At 43.4% G+C, this 20,726-nt stretch overlaps 1 protein-coding gene across 10 annotated transcripts in view; it reads right to left on the bottom strand.

The window, feature by feature from the left end:
* The window catches only part of scn8aa (sodium channel, voltage gated, type VIII, alpha subunit a), a 67,296-nt gene that overhangs the window by 23,557 nt on the left and 23,013 nt on the right, over window positions 1-20,726 (bottom strand). For 4 of the 10 annotated variants that reach the window (XM_048241515.1, XM_048241514.1, XM_048241517.1 and 1 more), the window contains exons 10-18: window positions 14,504-14,710; window positions 13,892-14,173; window positions 13,180-13,494; window positions 8,946-9,084; window positions 8,434-8,672; window positions 5,151-5,324; window positions 4,603-4,959; window positions 3,892-4,341; window positions 2,530-2,647 (exon numbers count right to left, since the gene is read on the bottom strand). In XM_048241515.1, coding sequence (XP_048097472.1) covers window positions 2,530-2,647; window positions 3,892-4,341; window positions 4,603-4,959; window positions 5,151-5,324; window positions 8,434-8,672; window positions 8,946-9,084; window positions 13,180-13,494; window positions 13,892-14,173; window positions 14,504-14,710 — 2,281 coding nt within the window. The remainder of the gene's footprint in view (window positions 1-2,529; window positions 2,648-3,891; window positions 4,342-4,602; window positions 4,960-5,150; window positions 5,325-8,433; window positions 8,673-8,945; window positions 9,085-13,179; window positions 13,495-13,891; window positions 14,174-14,503; window positions 14,711-20,726) is intronic. The other 6 variants (XM_048241519.1, XM_048241518.1, XM_048241521.1 and 3 more) reach the window with 3 other exon arrangements.

Genomic DNA, 20,726 nt, shown 5'->3' with positions numbered 1-20,726 from the left:
TGCAACACCTGAAACTGTCAAGTTCTATCTGTGCGGCGAACTATTTATTTTGTCAGCAGAAGCCACGAAACGGTAGCAAAATCATTTTTAAAGACCCATTGTGTTAAAAGAAAATTCCGGTATTTAGCACTTTGAGTCCCTTTTTTCTGGTTTGTTTTGGATGAACTAGAGTGGTGGACACCGAAATTTTGACGATTAGTCCTGTCTCGACCTGTGGACCTCGTTGATGTTCCAAAACAAGTAGCGTAGCGAAATACAGTTTCTGTCATGTTTTATTTGGCATTTTGTAAAATCCCATTGATTTCTATTGGAAGACTTATTGCACGTTGATACTGCGCCACACCCCCATGCTTCAGGGTTCAAATACTGACTGATGGTTGTGAGGTGTCTGAATAAATAGTTCTACAATAGCAAATAAGACGGCTGGAAATCATACATTGCGCCGATATATTTGCTTTTAATAATCAACGAACACCACTAACCACTTGGTGAGTTGCACAGTTTTGAAAACAAACTAGTGTTAATTTTGTCACCTATTTTTTAATTTAGTCTTAGTCTTAGTCTTGTGACGAAATGTCCTTTTTTAGTCTTTGTCATATTTTAGTCATTCAAATATAATTTTGTTAGTCAAGTTTTAGTCGATTCTAAAAGTCTTGTCATTTTAGTCTAGTTTTAGTCAAAAAAGAAAACTAAAGGTATCTTAGTCTTAGTCAGTTTTAGTCTACACATTTTAGTCTTTTTTTTTTTATAACAAATTATTTCTGATTACCATTTGAGTGAAATAGTGTCAACACAGTGTCACACATCTCAATTTTTCCAACAATATTATGCGGTCCACAGGGCTACTCTTCGCCTGTTATAATTACTCATTCTGATTTTTTTGTCAGTCAGTATGTTTACATGCAGGTAAGTCGAGCCAGTTATAGCTCGGCTGGGATTTGACCATAGACAGTAAAGATTTGACTGGACCACTGTCATATTCGTAGACCAGTGTTTCTCAAAGTGTGGTCCGGAATCACTGGTGGTCCAAGAAGCTATCCCAAGTGGTCCAAGGAAAGCACCACGTGGTAAAAATATAATATAGATGAGTTGTTTGCAATATTGAACCAACTTGTATGTAAAAACAGTTCTGCAACACTGTCTATGTAAGATATGCCAGTTTAAATCATACAGTATGAATCCACACAATAAGCAAAATGCAAAGACAATAAGCAAGGTGGTTTAGTGAGTAGGCCTATAGTGTAGACTGATTATAGGCTACTGTTGAAGTTCTAATTTTTTTTTTTTAGCTAGGTTAGTTAAGTGGTCCTGAAACTGAAAAAGTTTGAGAAAAAAAACTGTCAGAGACCAAAGTATTAATGTTTTTTACTCCCCAGATGGCTAGATGGCAAATCTAAACAAACACATTCCCCAAACAGAATCTCCATCTTAGCCATAGCTAACTTGCTAGCTTAACTTTCCATATTAGCTTACTTGCTAGCAAACTTTGCATCATCAGTCTAACTAGTTAAATAATTGACATTACATGATGAACATTTTAGTATGGACATTCTGGTGGATGTTAATTTGTATGAGAGAAGCTTCAACTTCTGGGTATGTAGCATTGTGGCATAAAAGCTTAGGTAGTTAGTTTGCTAACTCTGGCAGAAATCTCCAGTGTTCTTGTTCCATGTAGTTTAGCGGTTGCAGCCACAGGGTTGCAGCAACAGCACGTAGACTAGCCTACAGGAAAGCTGTTGCATTATGAACTCATTCGGAATATTTTGAAAAACGTAACAGCTAGATATTCTGTCTTCTCATTTTGTCGACGAAAATGAAGAGAGATTTTATCTTAGTTTTTATTTCATGCAAAACATTTTAGTCTCGTCTTTTTTCGTCAACAATAATGTATCTTAAGAGAGTCTTAGTCACTGTTTCAGGACATTACTGCCATCTCGTCATCGTCTCGTCTTAGTCATGAAAAAAAAGGTTGTTGACGAACATATTTCCTCTCGTCTCGTCTGACGAAATTAACACTAAAACAAACGTTAAGGGTTGTTTTAGGACATGTTTGAGTAGCCTACAGTATGCCTGTTGGCAGCCACTCTGAGTAGTCAAAGGCGATTCAAAACGACATGACAGTCCCTTCAGGTCGAAGCAAAACCCCTCCGCTGCGCGTCGAAGTTCTGTTCTCCCTGTCGGGACTTATTCTCTGATAATTACCAGCGGACAATACATTATCCCTTACTTATTATTGGGCAAACAAGATATTCATTGTCGGAGTGAACATGTAAGGAGCAGAATATTACAGAAGATGCTGTCACTAACACTGCACCGGAAATAAGGGAGAAAAAGAGCCGTCTGTGCATAGAGTGGATTACTGCACTGAGACTGTGGCCACTGATGGTCCCAGGGTCCAAAAGAGCCTTAATGGAGCCTCCCATGCAGACAGACGCTCAGACACTCTAGGGGTCAACAGTGCAACTGCTTCCCTCTGATAAGCCTGGGAGTCTGTGGTGTGTAACGGACTGCAGGTGAAGAGCTCTGTACCTTCTGTCCAGCAGGCATCCGGCTCCACGTACTCCTCCACGACCTCTGCCACCACCACGTCCTCTACATCTGGCTTAATGTCGATGGTGCTGCCCTCTGACGAGCTGGTGTCCTCTAGCTGTGCAGGCACAGACAGAAGGCATTACAGGAGCAGGCCTACACTAGAGCAAGCTCTCAGCAGAATAGGGGCTCCACAAGAGTTGCTTTAAAAAAGTAATTTAGTAGAGATCAGAGTACAGACATCCCACTTCATTTTTCATGTCAACTCATTGCTATTCAATCCAAAAAAAGTCATCAATCAGGATGCTAACATAACTAGTTCAACAACACTAACATTTCTAGTTGGATAAACCCCTAGATGTACTCCATAAATGACAAAACGGAATAATTTAAAAGAGATGTCTTAAAATGTCTTAAGAACTTAGATCATAACAGATGATGTAACTCTATTGATTACATAGCCATAAATAATCTCACACAGCGGCTCTATGGTAATCCACAGGTGATGGATGGCTGAGTAGAAGCACACAGGGTCCTCCCTGCACTCATACTGGCCCTTGTCAGTACCTCGGCCTCTACCTGACCATGCGTGGACATGTGCTTAGCTATGTCTGCGGATAATCAGTAAAACAACTGATTCATGGTCAAGGCTAAGGTCCATGGGTCTCTCTTATGGAGCTACAGGACTGGGCATTTTTCTCATGGCTACTTAACGGTATACTGTACATGTTCAGGTGTTTTTGGCGACTCTAGAGCTCCCTCTAGAAGTTGCATTACTGGTTATCTTGGTAGCAACCCGCTATGGCTATGCTCTACGGCTATGCTCTACGGCTATGCTCTATGGCTATGCTCTATGGCTATGCTCTATGGCTATGCTCTATGGCTATGCTCTACGGCTATGCTCTATGGCTATGCTAAACGATTTTACAAGTTCCTTTACCATCAAATTGGCTTTGTAGATTATATTAAGATAAAAATGTCGTATAGTGTACTTTTAACTTAGATCAAAAAGAAAATCTTGTAGCCGGGGAAAACAAACATATACACACACATCAACAAGACGATGTGTGTCACGAAAGCTGTTTACAGTGCTGCTAACCGTGTGAGTGAACAGCACTCATGTGAAGCCTTGCTGGCTGATTCTGTGCCCTCCCTCTCCTGTTTACTGTGGGACAGAAGTGAGGCATCCACTGAGCCTGTGCTTGTGCTACTGGCCATTCACGCTCAACTGAGTCTACATTCTCTATCAATCTGCATCAGCGTTCCCAACATGGGGCAATGGAGATGCACACCACCCTCTCCCTCGCTCCCCCAACACACACACACACACACACACACACACACACACACACACACACACACATCTTTGCTGCCCTCGGCCTCTGACTCGCTGCTGAAGTCCTCGGTGTTGAGGTTCTCGAAGTCCGACTCTCCCACAGCAATGGGCACGCACACGGTCAGGTTGGGGTTGTTGATGAAGGACATGTGGTCCTCGTCGATCATGTACTTGCCCACGCTGCTGCCGATGCCGCTGGTGGTGCCGTTTTGGTAGTCCAGATCGCGGTTGATGTCTACGCCCGTGTGGTTGGCGATGCAGTTGAGCTTCTTGTCGTACATGTCGTCCTCGTCAGTCACCTTGCGTTTTAGGGCGACAGCCACCACATGCCGCGCCTTGGCCTTGGCCCAGGCGATGCCCAGCTTCATGCGGATGACGGCCAGCTGGAGGTTGTTCATCTCGCCGTCGTCATCGGTCGCCGCCAGGTTGTCCGCACTGAACGAGCTCAGCAGCAAGGCAAGGAAGAGGTTCAACACCTGGAGGAAGGCCATACCCATATACTCAGACATGCTCACCTGCCCCCTACATCAACAATCTGGACGTGTCTTTTACATATATATTAGAAATCACATCATTGGGATCGTTGGTGATTTCAAGATATCACCAAATCTGCCACCTCATTATGTATGAACACAACACTATCATGGAAGCCCTGATCTCAGCATGTAGGGTTTTACTGTAAATGGTTGTCAGTAGGCTTCCTTAGTTTGGCCTAGTTTTGGGTATTGTGCCCTTACCACCAGATTGCCGATGACCATGACCATCATGAAGACGATGAGGCACATGGACTGGCCGGCCACCTCCATGCAGTCCCACATGGTCTCGATCCACTCGCCGCAGAGCACACGGAACACGATGAGGAAGGAGTGGAAGAAGTCGTTCATGTGCCAGCGGGGCAGCTCGCAGTCCTGGGCGATCTTGCACACGCAGTCCTTGTAGTTCTTGCCGAACAGCTGCATGCCCACCACGGCGAAGATGAAGACGATGATGGCCAGCACCAGGGTCAGGTTCCCCAGGGCACCCACAGAGTTCCCGATAATCTTGATCAGCATGTTGAGAGTGGGCCACGACTTGGCCAGTTTGAACACTCTCAGCTGGCCGAGTCAGATGGGGGTTGGGGCAGAGAGAACGATACACAATCACACGTGAGTTGATTCATATTCATGCAAGTGTTATTATTAATAATCAAATAAGGTAGGACAAAGCGATCCAACATCTTTAAATAAGCCAAATTAGACAGAAATTAGAGTTATTTAGAAAGATGGAAAAGATCTAGACTGTTTACCAAACGGAATGATCGCAAGACAGACAGCCCTTCAACGTTGGCCAGACCCAGCTCCATTAAGCTCAAGCTCACAATGAAGCCGTCAAAGATGTTCCAGCCCTCTTGGAAGTAGTAGTATGGGTCCATAGCAACCAGTTTGGCAAACATTTCGGCAGTGAAAATCCCTGTAAACACCTGGAGCAGAGACAGACAAGCAGGTTACTCTCAAAAAGTCTGTTATGGTAAAACAAAGTCTGCTAAAGCAAAGCAAGGACACACAGACACAATAAAACATGCTGTGCTTGAATAAGTTAAAACTTGCTAACCCTTTGTGAAAGAATGGGAAATTATCATTGTTACATACTATTTATTATTATCATTAGAGAAACTTCCATGCCCAAACAGCCTTCTAGTCTGAGGTCATGGGTAGGTCGCAGGCTACTGTTTATCATCTTCCGGCTCTTAGGGCATCTTTCCTCCTGAGGCGCCTTCTGATCTAAATTACTAAACACTCCTGTGGCTGAGAGCAGGGGCTTTGCAAAGCCTGTCGTGATCAGCGGGCACAGCGGGGTGCGTCTGTCCTATCGGTGGCTGAAGGACGCGCTTAGTCATGCAGCCCGCTACGCCAAGGTGCCCGCGGTGGCCTCGCCTCCTGAAGGGGCTTCCAGAGCCTGTGATGTCAGACAGGATGAGTCATCCAGGCCCAGCCAAGTGCCAGGGTAAGATGAATACCGAGCAGCAAAACATGCGTGTTAAAATATAAATATATAAACATACAAAACATATAAATATATATAAATATAAAACACATATTCATTATGACTTCATTATGAAAAGGGGGCTGGAGCAAAATTGACAGTGTTAAGGTTATTTTCTACCGTCAAGAAACTTTTGCTTAAGAGTCATTTTAAATATTTATTTTCTTCTATTTCATTACTAGGAAAAGTATTTTTACTGTATGTTGTGTTTTTCAATCTTTCAAAAATGGTCATTCTTGAAAAGTGACACCACTGTTGACACAGTCAAAACTTTGTTAGGAGGTCATCTAAAATATGCAACCCTGTTCATTTGTACTTTAGTGTCAGCATTACATTCACATTCACTGGTTATAACTGGTTTGATTTGTTGCTTGTACAGAAAGCTAGCCTGGCCTCTGCGTCCTACGTACTTCCGCTCGATTTCTTTTCCCTACATTACTCCATCTGGAATAGGTTGATTCGCCCTTCGGTAGTTGGGCAGCCGACCCAACCAGCGAACAGAGGGCGTCCCTGAGAGCGATTACGTTACACAGGCATGGCCTTTCAATTACTACGTCCCACCCCCAAAGCAGACCGCTTGGAATACATCAACGAAAATGAAATTTCGAGGATTTATGAAATCTTTGAGCAAATGTGAATAAAAGGCGCAAATAAGGTTGGTGTGAGTTATTTTAGCTCTTTCTAGTTTAGCCTATTAACAGCAGTTTCATGAACGAAGTCACAGTCGAGTAGGATGTTATATCGTCAGCTTTGTCATACCTTAATTTTGTCACTTGAAATACGAACATACCCAAGTCAAACTTTAGTTTAGTAGGCTACATGGTCGCGTCAAAATCGCTATTTTTCAAACACCAAGAAGGCTCGACATAACATGAAACTTTGATCGAAGCATCATCAGTGTCTCTACACATGAACTCGAGCATTGAGAACATTATTCATGTACACATAGTTTACTAAAAAGAAAGATTTTGGACAACTCACATCTTGCAAGATGGCAAGATGGCAGCGAGCAGAAAAAACAAGCGAGTTGTTCAAAACCTTTCTTTTAGTAAACTCTGTGTACACCAACAATGTTCTCAATGCTCGAGTTCATGTGTAGAGACACTGATGATACTTCGATCAAAGTTTCATGTTGTGTTGAGCCTTCTTAGTGTTTGAAAAACAGCGATTTTGATGTGATTGCATCAAAAACACCATATGATGCATTTTGGTGAGAGTTACGCAGATGAAACGTGTGACTGCTGATAAGATGCACGCTTGCTTGTTATGGGCGTGATGCAGAGAAACTTATCTGTATGACGAAACGCCGGTTGTTATGATTGGTTCAAAGCGGTTCAAAGGAACTCTAATGATTTTAAACCTCAAACTGTGCCCTCCCACCCGGAAATAAACGTTTGCCTATGGATCTAGGCCAGACTCTCTGCAAAGTTCTTCATCTAATTCTTCATCTACTGTAAATCAGTCAGGACATTGCTTCAACACACACACTCACACACAGGTGTGTACACATCCATAAACACATTCACATGCAGGTGTACACACATCATACACACATACAGTACTCACACACAAATACATACAGGTGTGTAGGCCTACACACATTATACACACATACTCACACACAAACACATACAGGTGTGTACACACATCATACACACATTCTCACACAGAAACACTACTGAAGCATGCATACTGGAGTGACTGAATACAAAATATCTTGTGACATGACTTCAACAATAACCACACTCCTGTGTTAAAGATGCATGTACCGAAGTCAGAATTCTGGACTATACCGTAATTTCTCAACTATTAGCTGCGGTTATACATTAATTTTGCAAAATTTCTTCAGCTATGAGGTTAATACGCGGGGGCAGTTAATATGGCATCAATACGGTTTTGGTTTGCATAAACACTGTCCTGCGGTGTATACACAATGCAGCTAACACACAGGAAATTACTGTAGTGAAGCAGAGCCACAGACATACTGAGCTCCGTTGCTATGATTCGGGCACCATTTTAGAGATGCTAATCAATCAGGCGAGATGAAATATTAATGCAACCCTCCCACTAGCTACCTCACTCACACACACACACTCCTACACACACAAACACACAGAGAGAGAGAGAGAGAGAGAGAAAGGAAGGTATGCAACCCAGGTTAAAAGAAGGTATTCAATATGTAATGCAATCAAGGTTAAAAAGAGATGGGGAGAAGAGCAAAAGGAGAGAAGTCAGAGGAAAGGAACAACAGGGAAAGCTGCTAGGGAGTGAGCACTGCACAGAGACAGAGACAGAGACAAGTGAGAGCTAGAGAGAAAATAGTCCCTCCAGTCACTCGAGACGCTGTGTAAAAAAGGCCTGTGTGCTGGGTGGCAGTCCCCAGGCAGAAGAAGCTTGTGTGGGGGTGGACTCCTGAGGAAGGGACCTTTCTCTTTTATCAACTGACAAGAGACGTCCTGATACCTTCATTAGCTGCCATTCTTTCAACTCAAAACTATAAAGAACAGAAAAATCATAACAACTGCAACAAATGCACAGCCTCTCACCAGATTGCCCACACTCAGCACATGTTCAAAATGTGGCGTCATGGGGTAGTGCTCCATGGCCATAAAGAGGGTGTTGAGCACGATGCAGATAGTGATGGCCAGGTCCACGAATGGATCCATCACAATCATTAGCGTGATCCTCTTGATTTCGATCCATATCGGACAGCATTCCCAGATCAGGAAGGTGTTGGAGAACTTGTACCAGCATGGAGGACACTTCCGCTGGGACTCCTCCAGTTCTGTAGTGCTCAACAAGACAGTAGAGAAGGAAAGAAAGAAAGAAAGAAAGAAAGAAAGAAAGAAAGAAAGAAAGAAAGAACAAACGAAACAACACTGAAGTCATCTGGCCTTCCGAAAACTGAACCTGATCTTCACTGGCCTTCCAGATGGAATTACAATATCTAAATGGTGTTTGTTTAATGGTCTGTTCCATCTTGGACTATCTTGGATTAAATCTCTTCATGGAGCTGAGTATTTACAGTGGGATAAGTAATAAAAGTCTAGGGCCGTACCCTCCACTAGTGTGTTGGTCGCCACGCTCATGACACTGTTTGCTCGTTCTTTGCGCCCAAATGAGGTGTTGAGTTGGTCCACAGAAACCATGAGAGAGCCAGAGAGTTTCTTCTTAATCTCCACCTCAGTAGTTTGCTGCTGGAAGGAAATATAAGATCAAAAACAACCACTCACAACAGCACCACTAGTGGTGGGAGGAGAGATTTACAACAGAGGAGCAGAGAGAGGGGTTTGGTTAGCACAGTAGTACACTTAACATTAGTAGGCTATTTAGAACCCATCCTTAATACATGATCAATGCAATTTCACATGGAGAAACATGCAGGCTTCAGTCAAAAGAGGAGCACTGGGACGAGATGTTTGGAGTAATGGTGGAAGACATCAATGCACCACTCATATACCATTACTGTATGTGTGTCGTTATGTGTAATGACAGATATGTGTCGCAATTTCACATGGAGAAAACATGCAGGCTTCAGTCAAAGAGGAGCACTGGGACGAGATGTTTGGAGTAATGGTGGAAGACATCAATGCACCACTCATATACCATTACTGTATGTGTGTCGTTATGTGTAATGACAGATATGTGTCATGGTAATGGTGTTGGTCACAATACCATGGCAGGACATACAGTGTTTTTTCTGGAACTAAAAACTCAAACATTATGGTGGATGACACTAAGTATTTAGGTATTGAACTTTGCAAAATGATAAAATAATGAACAGGGAATTTCCACACTGTTGGCAAAACATCCAATAAATCCTCTTTTCATAATACGACATGAACATAAGTACAACACTAAACTTGTTATTCAGAATGTTGTACCTAATTCTTTGCATGTCAATCCTTTGTGTAGCATGTAATATTTGCTACAGAATGGTCAAAATGATCTATGAATTGGCAAGTAACATTATTTCCTAGGATGTTAATAGAGCAACAAATTGTTATGAGCATTTTAACAATGAACATACATCATGCTTTTTGAAGTATGACAGCTCTGACTGCACTTAATGGGAGTGCTTATGACGCATTTTGAAGAGGGTGTTTATGGGACGTGTTGCTGTGTTATATAACTGCTACAGCACCACTGTGTGTATTTTTGTTAAAATGTGCATCTCTCTCTTTTTGTCCTGAGCTCAGTGCCACATGTGCCCTGAAGCCTCCACACCTCCGACCCCCGTGCACAGCACAGGGGGAGGGTCGACCAGTCGGCGTGCATCAGATCAGCATCGGCACCATGCACAAGAGTTAGAGAGAACAGAAGGCAGAGGGAGGAACACCCCATTCACTTTTTTCTCATGCTGGAGTGAGACAGACTACAACGGTTACAAAGAAGCTCCAGGTTAAGAGAGAGAGAGAGAGAGAGACAGAGAGAGAGACAGAGAGAGAGAGAAAGAGAAAGACACAGAGAGAGAGAGAGAGAGAGGAGTTAGGATGTCAAACTACCATGCTAACTACCAGAGGGAAGAGGAGAACAGAATATTGTCGCTGGCGTTTTTTTTCAAGGTTGTTTTGTTGTTTGAAAAGACAAAGCGGAAAAAAAAAAAAAAAAAATATATATATGGAAAGACAAATAAAAAAATAAATCAGGAAAAAGGGAACAGTGAAGAGAGAGTGAAAAGGAGATAAAGAAGAAGAGACAATGAAAGGGCAGAAGGGCCCTGGTTGGTTTCAAAAGACAAAAAGCTATAGAGAGGCAGATGGCGTGACATTGGTGGGACTGATTGGATGGGTTGTCGTGCTGACAGCGACAGGATTTAGTGAGGGGCTGCTGATGTCAGAGGGGTGGTCCCTCTCTCTGACTCCTACCCCTCCACTCCTCCTACCACAGATGTGGTCAAGCGAGGAGAAGAGAGGAGAGGAGAGGAGAGGAGAGGAGAGGAGAGAGGAGCAAGCCCAGAGACTACCCCCACTGCCTACACAGCAGCACAGCCTGACAACATGGCTGCCAATATTTCACAAAATCACGTCAGGGAGAGAGGGAGGTAGAAAGAAAGAGAGGGAAACAGAGTGACATGGAGAGAGAGATGGATGGAGAGAGAATGACTGAGGGCGGAGGGGTAGCAGATAAGGGAACAGAGTGAGAGAGAATGATGGGCAAAACCCAGTGAGCCGTTCATATATTAGCAAATTAGATTTCGCAGAGTCACCGTAAACATAAATCCAGGTCAGGGCGTGGGGTAGCATGCAAATAAACTCTGCTGAAATGTCTGGGTAAGGTGTGAGAAATGGATCTCATTTAAGTGTGGTGAATGTATTCCCCACTGATAACGCACATACCGCAGACAGAGAAATGACCAATGAGATAAACATAATAGGGGTCAGACAAGGACAGTGATACAGGAGTGTGACTGGAGTTTGTTTTGTGGAACAACATTCTGCCTCACATCCAAACCAAATGGATAAAGACATTTCTTAGCCCATAATAGCATTTTGTTGAGCTCTCACCGCCAAGAAATGCTAATGGTGGCCACTAATGGCCATCAATATGTCTCCTCGTGTTGCACATGTGCCACTGCTATGTCTGATAGCATCAAAAGAAACGCTACCAGGATGTCTAAGCAACGTTATGTCTCCCTATGAAGGGAAAGGGAGAAGAATCATTTGTGTCCATATATAAAACATCACTGTGTGCACTATGTGTCCTGTCTTGCGAGCTACAAATAAGGTTTTTTACAGAATGTACAGAATGTGTGAAGAGTGAACAATGGAGTGTGTTTTACAAACCACACGTCAAATTAAGAGCTAAATGTCAGACCAAGCATGTGTCTGTGATAACACACACAACATGAAATCATTAAGGGCATTGCTCTTAACATTTGATGCCATTTTATTGAAAATACTAATTTTCTACTATAAATTGCAAAATCAAACTAGCCTGGGTGCCATTCCGAACTTAGTCCCGCCCACAACTGAGGTCGGGAAGTTCGGTCTGGCATTGCTTCATTGTGGTGGAAGTATGCTCCCCCTATCTCAGGCGGACCAATCAAATCAGGCTTTACGATGATGGACAGGTGAGCAACAGCGTCTGGTCTATCACGTCATCTGAGCACGCTTAGATTAGGGCTTATGTTTGAAACAAAAAACGCTGTGGCTAGAAGGATACATGGCGTTTAAGACCCCATATTGAAAATTCATATTATTTAATGAGTTTGTATCACTGAAAACGATTATTTCTGAAAACTTTGGCCAAAGTTGAGATGTGGGAAAACTCGTGGTTTCACTTTCATCAAGGGAAAACAGCGCTGTTGCATTGCGACATGTTCCCTCGTTCGTTTGAAATCTCTGATTGACCACCTGTTCGAGGGATTTTATGACAGCCTTTTCCCAGCTGTTTAACATGTTTGTAGCATATCACTGTTCAACAGAATTATTTTTAAAAACGGAGGGGATATAGGAGAAGAAGGATGGTTCGTGTGTTTTCTTCCTACACCTCACGGTAAGCTATTTTGTTGCTCTGATTGGTTAGGTCTATCCAATTGAGTGCAGAGGCATTCCCCCCCTGTATTGGTTGAAACACGCCCCATAATTACGTCCTGATGGAGCAGTATCAGACTCATATTCTGACTAGAATTGAGTATGACTACGTCAGGCTAAAATCAAACCTCATTTGATCCGAAATGGGATTCATGTTAAAGGAATAGCTATGTATTAGAGGTAGATGTGGTATACAGCACCAGTGAAGGTGAGAGCTAAAGAACATGAAGAGGGTGAAGCAGGAGGAAGGAGGAGAAAAGTGATGGAGAAGAGGATAAAAATCAGCCCACTATCAGACACAAGAGAGAAAGAGAGTGAGAGGGAGATAAGTAGTGATGGGCAAATGAAGCTGTGGTGAACCACTAAACCACAGCAGTGTGAAGCTAGCAACACTAATGAAAAAATCCAATATGGCTTCCATTATTTTTCAACATAAAAGTCCTTACCCAAACCAGTATATGTAACCAAAAAAATATTGGTTTGCTAAGGACTTTTATGTTGAAAAATGTATGTGTGGCGGCCATCTTTTTGCTTTATAGCTAGTGTCGCTAGGTTCACACTGCTGTGGTTCAGTGGTTCACCAAAGCTTCATTTGCCCATCACTAGAGATGAGTGTGAAAGTGACAAGAATTATTTAGAAAGAACCCTGAGCCAAAACAACCGACGTCAAAGAAAGTATAGAGAAAAAGAAAGGTGCAAGAGGGAGGGGGTGCTATCATGCCTAGACTCATCCTGTAATTGAGATTCCTTCCTTACACTGTCGTCAGTAGCTGCCTTATCTATTATCACCTCAGGCAGAAGGCGTCCGCCGGGCCCGGGGCCGATCAGGGAGACCACGCCGTTGCAGTCCACCGTGCTGTTGCGCTTGCCGTAGTTGTAGCCGCTGTAGCTGCTGCGGCGGTACGGGCTGAAGAGCGAGTTGCGGCGCTCCTCGCACTCCTCCACCGTGCTGTGCTCGTCGTCGGCGAACTCGTTCTCCGAGCCGCCGTCCTTGCCGCGCTTGAAGCTGAAGATGCTGCTCTTGCTGTTGTGGCGCGACAGGAACGGGGAGCCGGGGATGCTGAGCAGAGACTGTAGAGGAGTAGAGGAGAGAGGGAGAGAAAGAGTGAGAGAGAGAGAGAGAGAGAGAGAGAGAGAGAGAGAAAGAGTGAGAGAGAGAGGAGAAGAAAGGAAAAGCAGCAAGGAGAGAGGGAGATAGAGGACAGGAGATGGAAAGCAGGGAGAGGAGTAGGAAACAGGTGATAAGAGGATGAGTAGAAGAGAAAAGGAGGGTAAGATAGTAGGAGAGATAGAGCGGAGAGAAAGAAGAGAAAGAGGAATGAAAAGAGGAGAGGAGGAAGTTGAAGAGGAGAAGAGAGAAGAATGTGAACCAAAATAAGAGTTACACTGGAGCTCTGAGTGTCATCGGCAAATTCATCCACTCCACCATCCCTGAGGTGCAGTCTCCTCCACCACCACCCTCGCTCACCTGGTTCATGATGGAGGTCCGGCGGCCCAGCCGGTTGTCAGGGAAGCGGAAACGACTCTTCTTGATGCCATCGTCCGACTCGGACTTGACAAACTTCTCGTAGTCGCCCTTCTCCTCGCCCAGCTCTTTCTGACGCGACTTTTTCTTGCGGTTGCGGCGCTCCTTGGCACTCTTGGAGCTCAGCTTGGACATCTCGGAGGAGCTGCACGACAGGTTGCCCTCGCCCTCGTCCTCCACCGCGTCTTCCGACACCGTGCCCGCCGACGTCGCCATGGCATTTGCCTGGGAGGACAAAAAGCACGAGAACAAACTTAGTTCTGCTGGTAACATATGGTGCTGCTGTTACTGATCAAATCACATTCCCTGTAGGGACCTGCATACAGTACCCACATATCTCTTTCATATGCATAATGTGTGCATAACAGACAATAACACTGATGAAATGATTATTCAACATCGTGAAGAGAATGTAAACATAAGTATATGTTCAAAGCAACTTATGAAGAGAGGCTTGTACATGTTTTTGTATGTATACTGTGTGTGTGTGTGTATGTGTGTGTGTGTGTGTTCTGTATTTCTAAGTGTGTACATGCTGCTCTGTGAAGCACATACCTGTGCTTCCTCCTGGTTTTTCCTGAGCTGTTCCAACATGGCCGTGAACTCCTCCTCCTTCTTGGCCGCCTCCTCCATGGTGGCCTGGTTCTGCTCCTCGTAGGCCATGGCCACCACAGCCAGGATCAAGTTCACCAGGTAGAAGGAGCCCACGAAGATCACCAGCACAAAGAAGATCATGTACGTCTTCCCTGCAGCCCTCAGTGTCTAAAGCACAGACAGACAGAAGATCACAGATTACAACACAACACTGGATCTATTTTAGCATTCCAAACACAATAAACAAGAACAAATGGACACAAATAGGCATTAGTCTTCTATTTGATCAATTATTTTCAATATTTTGTGTTAAATAACGTGGTTAAGGCCTCTCAAAAATGTAATATGTAAAACTGGTCAACATCATGGACAGTCTTCTAGGGGAAACCTTTTCACTTTTCTGATGAAACACTGAAAAGGAGAATGAAGTATTAAATACATTTAGTATTAAATACATTTACAAAAGAAATGGTAGACATTAAGTCAAGTACAAATCCAAAGCACTCTGAATATTACATACTGCATGTACTGATGCTCATATGCACTTGCAATTTTACAGATGTTGTGCAACTGTTCTATTCACTTATCAAAGGCAGATCTAGGTGATACATTAACATCCAGCCATTTAGAATACGTCTTCGGAAAGATCTTAACGTCATGGATGAGAAATAAAATAGCACATGTTTTGTTGATTTAAAGCATAACATGAAAGCTTAAGGCCGTAGGGCTTGTAGGGTTTGCTGTGTGATACGGGTCTGCAGTATTTAAATGTGATGGCTTGCCCACATCACTCACACACACACACACACACACACACACACACACCATTATTATTATGACCGCCGCACAGCTTAAGCGGGCGGTCATATAGGTTTAGTCAGATTTTTTTTTTTTTTTTTTTTTTTTTCGCATGCCCAAATTTCCGGCCAATGATTCCCGGACACTGAAAGACCGGGTACACGAAACTTGGTGGACATGTAACCCCACATGGATAGCATGGAACCATCGTTTTTCGTTTTGATCTGTAGCCCCTCCGCTGAATTGGACCCCGAAGGAGGGTAGGGCAGACACAGTTTTCTGTGAATATCTCGAAAACCGTAGGGTTTAGGAGGACCATTTTTTTGTATGTTGATCTCAAGGGGCCATGTCAACCCATTCCATAACCACTCATTTCATGTATAGCGCCACCTAGTTAAACACAAAAAAAGTAAAAATGAGGTGGTGTAATTGAAGGTATCTGTGACCTAACATAGTCAAAACTGCACAAAATTGAAGTGTAGGATCATTATGACACCCTATGTATGCACGCCAAGTTTTGTGGAATTCCGTTCATGGGGGCCACACAATAAATTAATTTATGTTACTATACACCAACTGGCCTGTAGGTGGCCGGAGACAGTTTTCTGTGAATATCTCGAGAACCGTAGGGCCTAGGAGGTCCACCTTTTTTTTTTGTATGTTGGTCTTAAGGGGCATGTCAACCCATCCCATTACCACTTATTTCATGTATAGCGCCACCTAGTTAAAAAAATTAAAAAGCAAAAAAATGAGGTGTTTTCATCTCAATATCTCTGGCTGACAAGGTCAAACTGCACGAAATTAAAAGAGTAGGATCATTATGACACCCTCTGAATGCATGCCAAGTTTTGTGTACTTTCGTTCATGGGGGCCTTACAATAAAATAATTTATGTGTACATTTAGTGACGCACACCAACAAGGATTCCCCGGACACTGAAAGACCGGGTACACAAAACTTGGTGAGCATGTACCCCACATGGATAGCATGGAACCGCCATTTTTCGTTTTCATCTGCAGCCCCCGCTGGACTGGACCCCCGGCAGGTAGGGCAGACACAGTTCTCTGTGAATCTTTTATGGTATGTTGGTCTCAAGGGCCCACATCAACCTGGCTCATAATCACTCATTTGTGATTTGCCCCCGTAAAAAAAAAAAATGAAAATCAGTAGGATTAAAAGAAAGCCAAAATAAATATTCATCATCATCATCATGGCTGCATTTTCAGTATTGGCGAAGTAGTCGCTTGTCCACTAGATGGCGATCGCTGCAGTGAGACGTAATTTTGTTGGAAGTTAAAAGTGGGTTGAAAACAATGGACGCCTTCATACAAGGACTGTAATTTACCGCAGCTTTAACATCTAATAAGGATAGGACGATGTTCACATGAAGTGTAATTCCCATTTCTTCTTGGAAGTCGAAATAAATCTAAGGATGTTTCGACATGCTTGGTTTTACTGCAGGTACGCTAATCTTGTAATATCAATAAGGACCTAGGTAATGTTACCGTTAGCTTGGTTGAGTGATGGAGGCATTTGATTGATTGCATTTGTAGAAAACTATAAATGCGGTTATACCAAGCAAATTGATAGCAGCACTGTTTGTATCTTTTCGACTGTCATTTATTGCACGTGCTACAAAAAATTCTGTGCAATGGAAGATTTACCAACGCTACACCGGTCTGATACAGTTTTGCCTATACATGCGGGAGACTGAGACGCCTGTTTATTTTGTTTTAGTGCGTGCAGGGTGTGAGAGGGGAATCGATGTGCTTTGATTACAGCTTGGTAGTTGTAGTCTGTGAAATTAAAAAGCACGCGGTGTGAAGTATCCAAACAATGACACCTTCATTTCATTATGGCTGCTTTAGCAAAACACCTTAAGCTACTGTGTAGTGGGTCCCATTTAGAAGTGGCTACTTCATTCGCTTTCCTTGACTCATGGAGCTGCTGAATGTTATTACAACTTTTTCACCACGATATGACAGTTTAAGTCCCGCTTTGATACTGTAAGGCGAAGCCATTGGTTTCCAAAGGAGATTTTATTTGTGTCGCCAGCATAGCCTATTGACAATTTATGTTGTCAATAGGCCTACCTTATAATCCTACCTGTAGCTTAGGGAAGCTAACAACTTTCTATTAGGATCTAGTTTGTTAGTTACCGCTTTTGTCATAACTCCCCGATGCATTTTTGCATTTAGAATAGCCAGAGCGCGTATATCTCAATCGGAAAATTAAACAATATCGGGTGCCTATGGACTAGGGCTGGGTGAACCCAGCCTGATCTGCCCGCTATTTATTTTTTTTTTTGATTTCTTAAAAGATTGAGCTTGGTCTGATGAAAGCCAGACTAGCCATGGACCTCAGTTAAACAAATGCAAGGGAACATGAATCAGCCTATATTTGCACTAACAATAACGGACAAAAGTTTTTCAACTTTGGCCCGTTAAAATGTGTATGAACAGTCTAGCTTACGATTTCATCAAGGCCCATTTGGACATGTCAGTTATTTGCACCACTGGTTAGATGTAAAACAGCATTTCGCTTCAGACTAGGCTACTGTTACTTAATTTGTGCATTAACAATAACGCTTCAGACTACTGTTACTTAATTTGTGCATTGACAATAAAGTATTACATGAACTAAAGATGACTAAAATCTTATGTAGAAGAAGAAACATTCACAAAAAAATCCATCCATCCAAAAAAATGACCTTTGTTTTTGATAGCTGTTGAAAACGGCATGGAACTGACAGAGATGTTTTGTTTATAAATACATAAAAAATAAATAAATAAATAACATTATGCTGATACCTTTTGCTTTTCCCAAATACAATGTAGCCTACAGGTGTAAGTGACCTTTCATCAATCCAGTTGCAATGGATGAACTGTGATGAACTGCCCTACTTGTGATTGTTTAGAGATTTTAAAGGTTTTATAACAATGCTACATCTTCTTTGGCTATTCTACAATCTATTCACCTTTTCAGCACCAGTAGGGTACTTTCTTGTGCAGCCAAGACACACACACTCAGGCATGCCAAACAAGCATACACAAAAGTTTCAAGAGTGGGGGATGGAGTAAAATATGGAGACAAATTGAAGTGTGATTTATTTTCGCGGAACGGATGTACAGGACTGAGCGGCGGTCATATTTTGTACCGCTATGCGGTACATCTAGTTATCAGTGAATTGGTGTGTTACTTCAGGGTGAGCATAAATGTAGAAGGAAAAACACACGAAAAAAGAAATGTGCAAAAATATTCTACGAAATCCAGCTGGTATTTTATCTTACAGCTGCCAAACAAGAAAATATGAGCTTGTGAAAAATATCTGTACATATTTTATTTAAAAATATCTCCACATAAGATCTTGAAATGATCTATTCCCAAAGCTTTTACCGCTCTATTAATAGGCTCCGGCGCCTAGTGGAATGAGCAGCATTAGGTGATCTACGGTCTTGACAAGGAAGCAGTTCAACAAATGGATTTACAATCAAATCAAGCCAGCGAGGTGGCTCTTTGTCTGTCTTTCTGTTCTCTCTTTGGCTGGCAGCATTGGCTGAGGAAGGGGGCAGTGTCATCACAGACACAATTTCAACATGCTGAGTGAGGGGAGAAGACAGCAGGAGACAAGAGAGAGGAGAGGAGAGGAGGAGAGAGGACAAGAGAGGAGAGAGCAGAGGAGAGGAAAGGAGAGAAGAGGAGAGGAGAGAAGAGGACAGGAGATGAGATGAGAGGACATGAGAGGGGAGGAGAGGACAGGACAGGACAGGACAGGACAGGACAGGAGAGAGCAGAGGAGAGTGGCGTGGACTACCTCGACTGGAAAGGCACTACAATTCCCTCAGCTATCAATAATGGATGGTCTTAACATGCAGTGCTCGCCGGGATGTAGAACGCTAACGCTAACAACACTGCGACACACCAAGCCCATATCAACAGCCCACCGAAAAAAACTAATTAGCGGAATGTGAGAAAAAACATACACCCACACACACACACACACACACACATACACACGGAGAAGCAGCCCAGGCACACTCTCCCTCTCCTAATGCTTTTCTGCTCTCCATGTACTATGTACTGGTGGAATGTGAAAGCATGAGGTTTCCTCAATGAATTATTGAGAGGTTAATATGTCTCTCTGTATGTTTGCGTGTGTGTGTGCGTGTGTGTGTGTGTGTGTGTGTGTGTGTGTGTGTGTGTGTGTGTGTGTGTGTGTGTGTATCTGTGTGTGTACTATAATGTGTTCTGCCAGATTCTGCAACACTGTTACTGTAAACCACTGCAGATATTCAAAAGACAGACAGCATTCACCCCTAAACAGCACACCTATCCACTATAAATAATACCACTGGACAATAAAACCAACCTCTGGCTGTACTTCAACAGATACAGTAAAGGTGAGGTATTTAGGAGCCTAAGACCACTAAATAAGGCAGCAGGTGTGAGGAACAAAAGGGTCAAATGTAAGTGAGGACAGCCAAAAGAGAAGGAGAAAAAACAAGACACGTTTCAAAAAGAGAGCCACCCTGGGCCTGAGAAGAGAGTTCCTCTAGTGGCTGGGCCTGAGAGCAGAGTTCCTCTAGTGAGTGGCTGGGCCTGAGAGGAGAGTTCCTCTAGTGGCTGGGCCTGAGAGGAGAGTTCCTCTAGTGGCTGGGCCTGAGAGGAGAGTTCCTCTAGTGAATGACTGGGCCTGAGAGGAGAGTTCCTCTAGTGAGTGACTGGGCCTGAGAGGAGAGTTCCTCTAGTGGCTGGGCCTGAGAAGAGAGTTCCTCTAGTGGCTGGGCCTGAGAGGAGAGTTCCTCTAGTGAGTGGCTGGGCCTGAGAGGAGAGTTCCTCTAGTGGCTGGGCCTGAGAGGAGAGTTCCTCTAGTGGCTGGGCCTGAGAGGAGAGTTCCTCTAGTGAATGACTGGGCCTGAGAGGAGAGTTCCTCTAGTGAGTGGCTGGGCCTGAGAGGAGAGTTCCTCTAGTGAGTGGCTGGGCCTGAGAGGAGAGTTCCTCTAGTGAGTGGCTGGGCCTGAGAGGAGAGTTCCTCTAGTGGCTGGGCCTGAGAGGAGAGTTCCTCTAGTGGCTGGGCCTGAGAGGCGCATGGACAGTTTTGGAACTTACTTACAGAGGAAAAGTACTCAAACATGAGGAAACGTGCGATCTCCCTGACTGCATTATTTGTGCGAGTCAGCCTTTTCCCACATGAAGATTATTAAGTCCACCAGCAGCTACTGTCTGGGCTTTGCAACCCTGTTCTGCATGTTCATGCAGTGATGAATGTATTTCACCATACTGTATATGTAACAAAACATGTATATGAATATACAAACTGCATATAAAAGTACATATAAAACATATGTTTATTATATAAATATTATTATATATCATATTTTTATTAT

Source organism: Alosa alosa, chromosome 4, assembly GCF_017589495.1.
Source record: "Alosa alosa isolate M-15738 ecotype Scorff River chromosome 4, AALO_Geno_1.1, whole genome shotgun sequence".
Classification (NCBI taxonomy): Eukaryota; Metazoa; Chordata; class Actinopteri; order Clupeiformes; family Clupeidae; genus Alosa; species Alosa alosa.
Note: the sequence above shows the minus strand (reverse complement) of the source record. Positions and strands in the feature narration are given on the sequence as shown.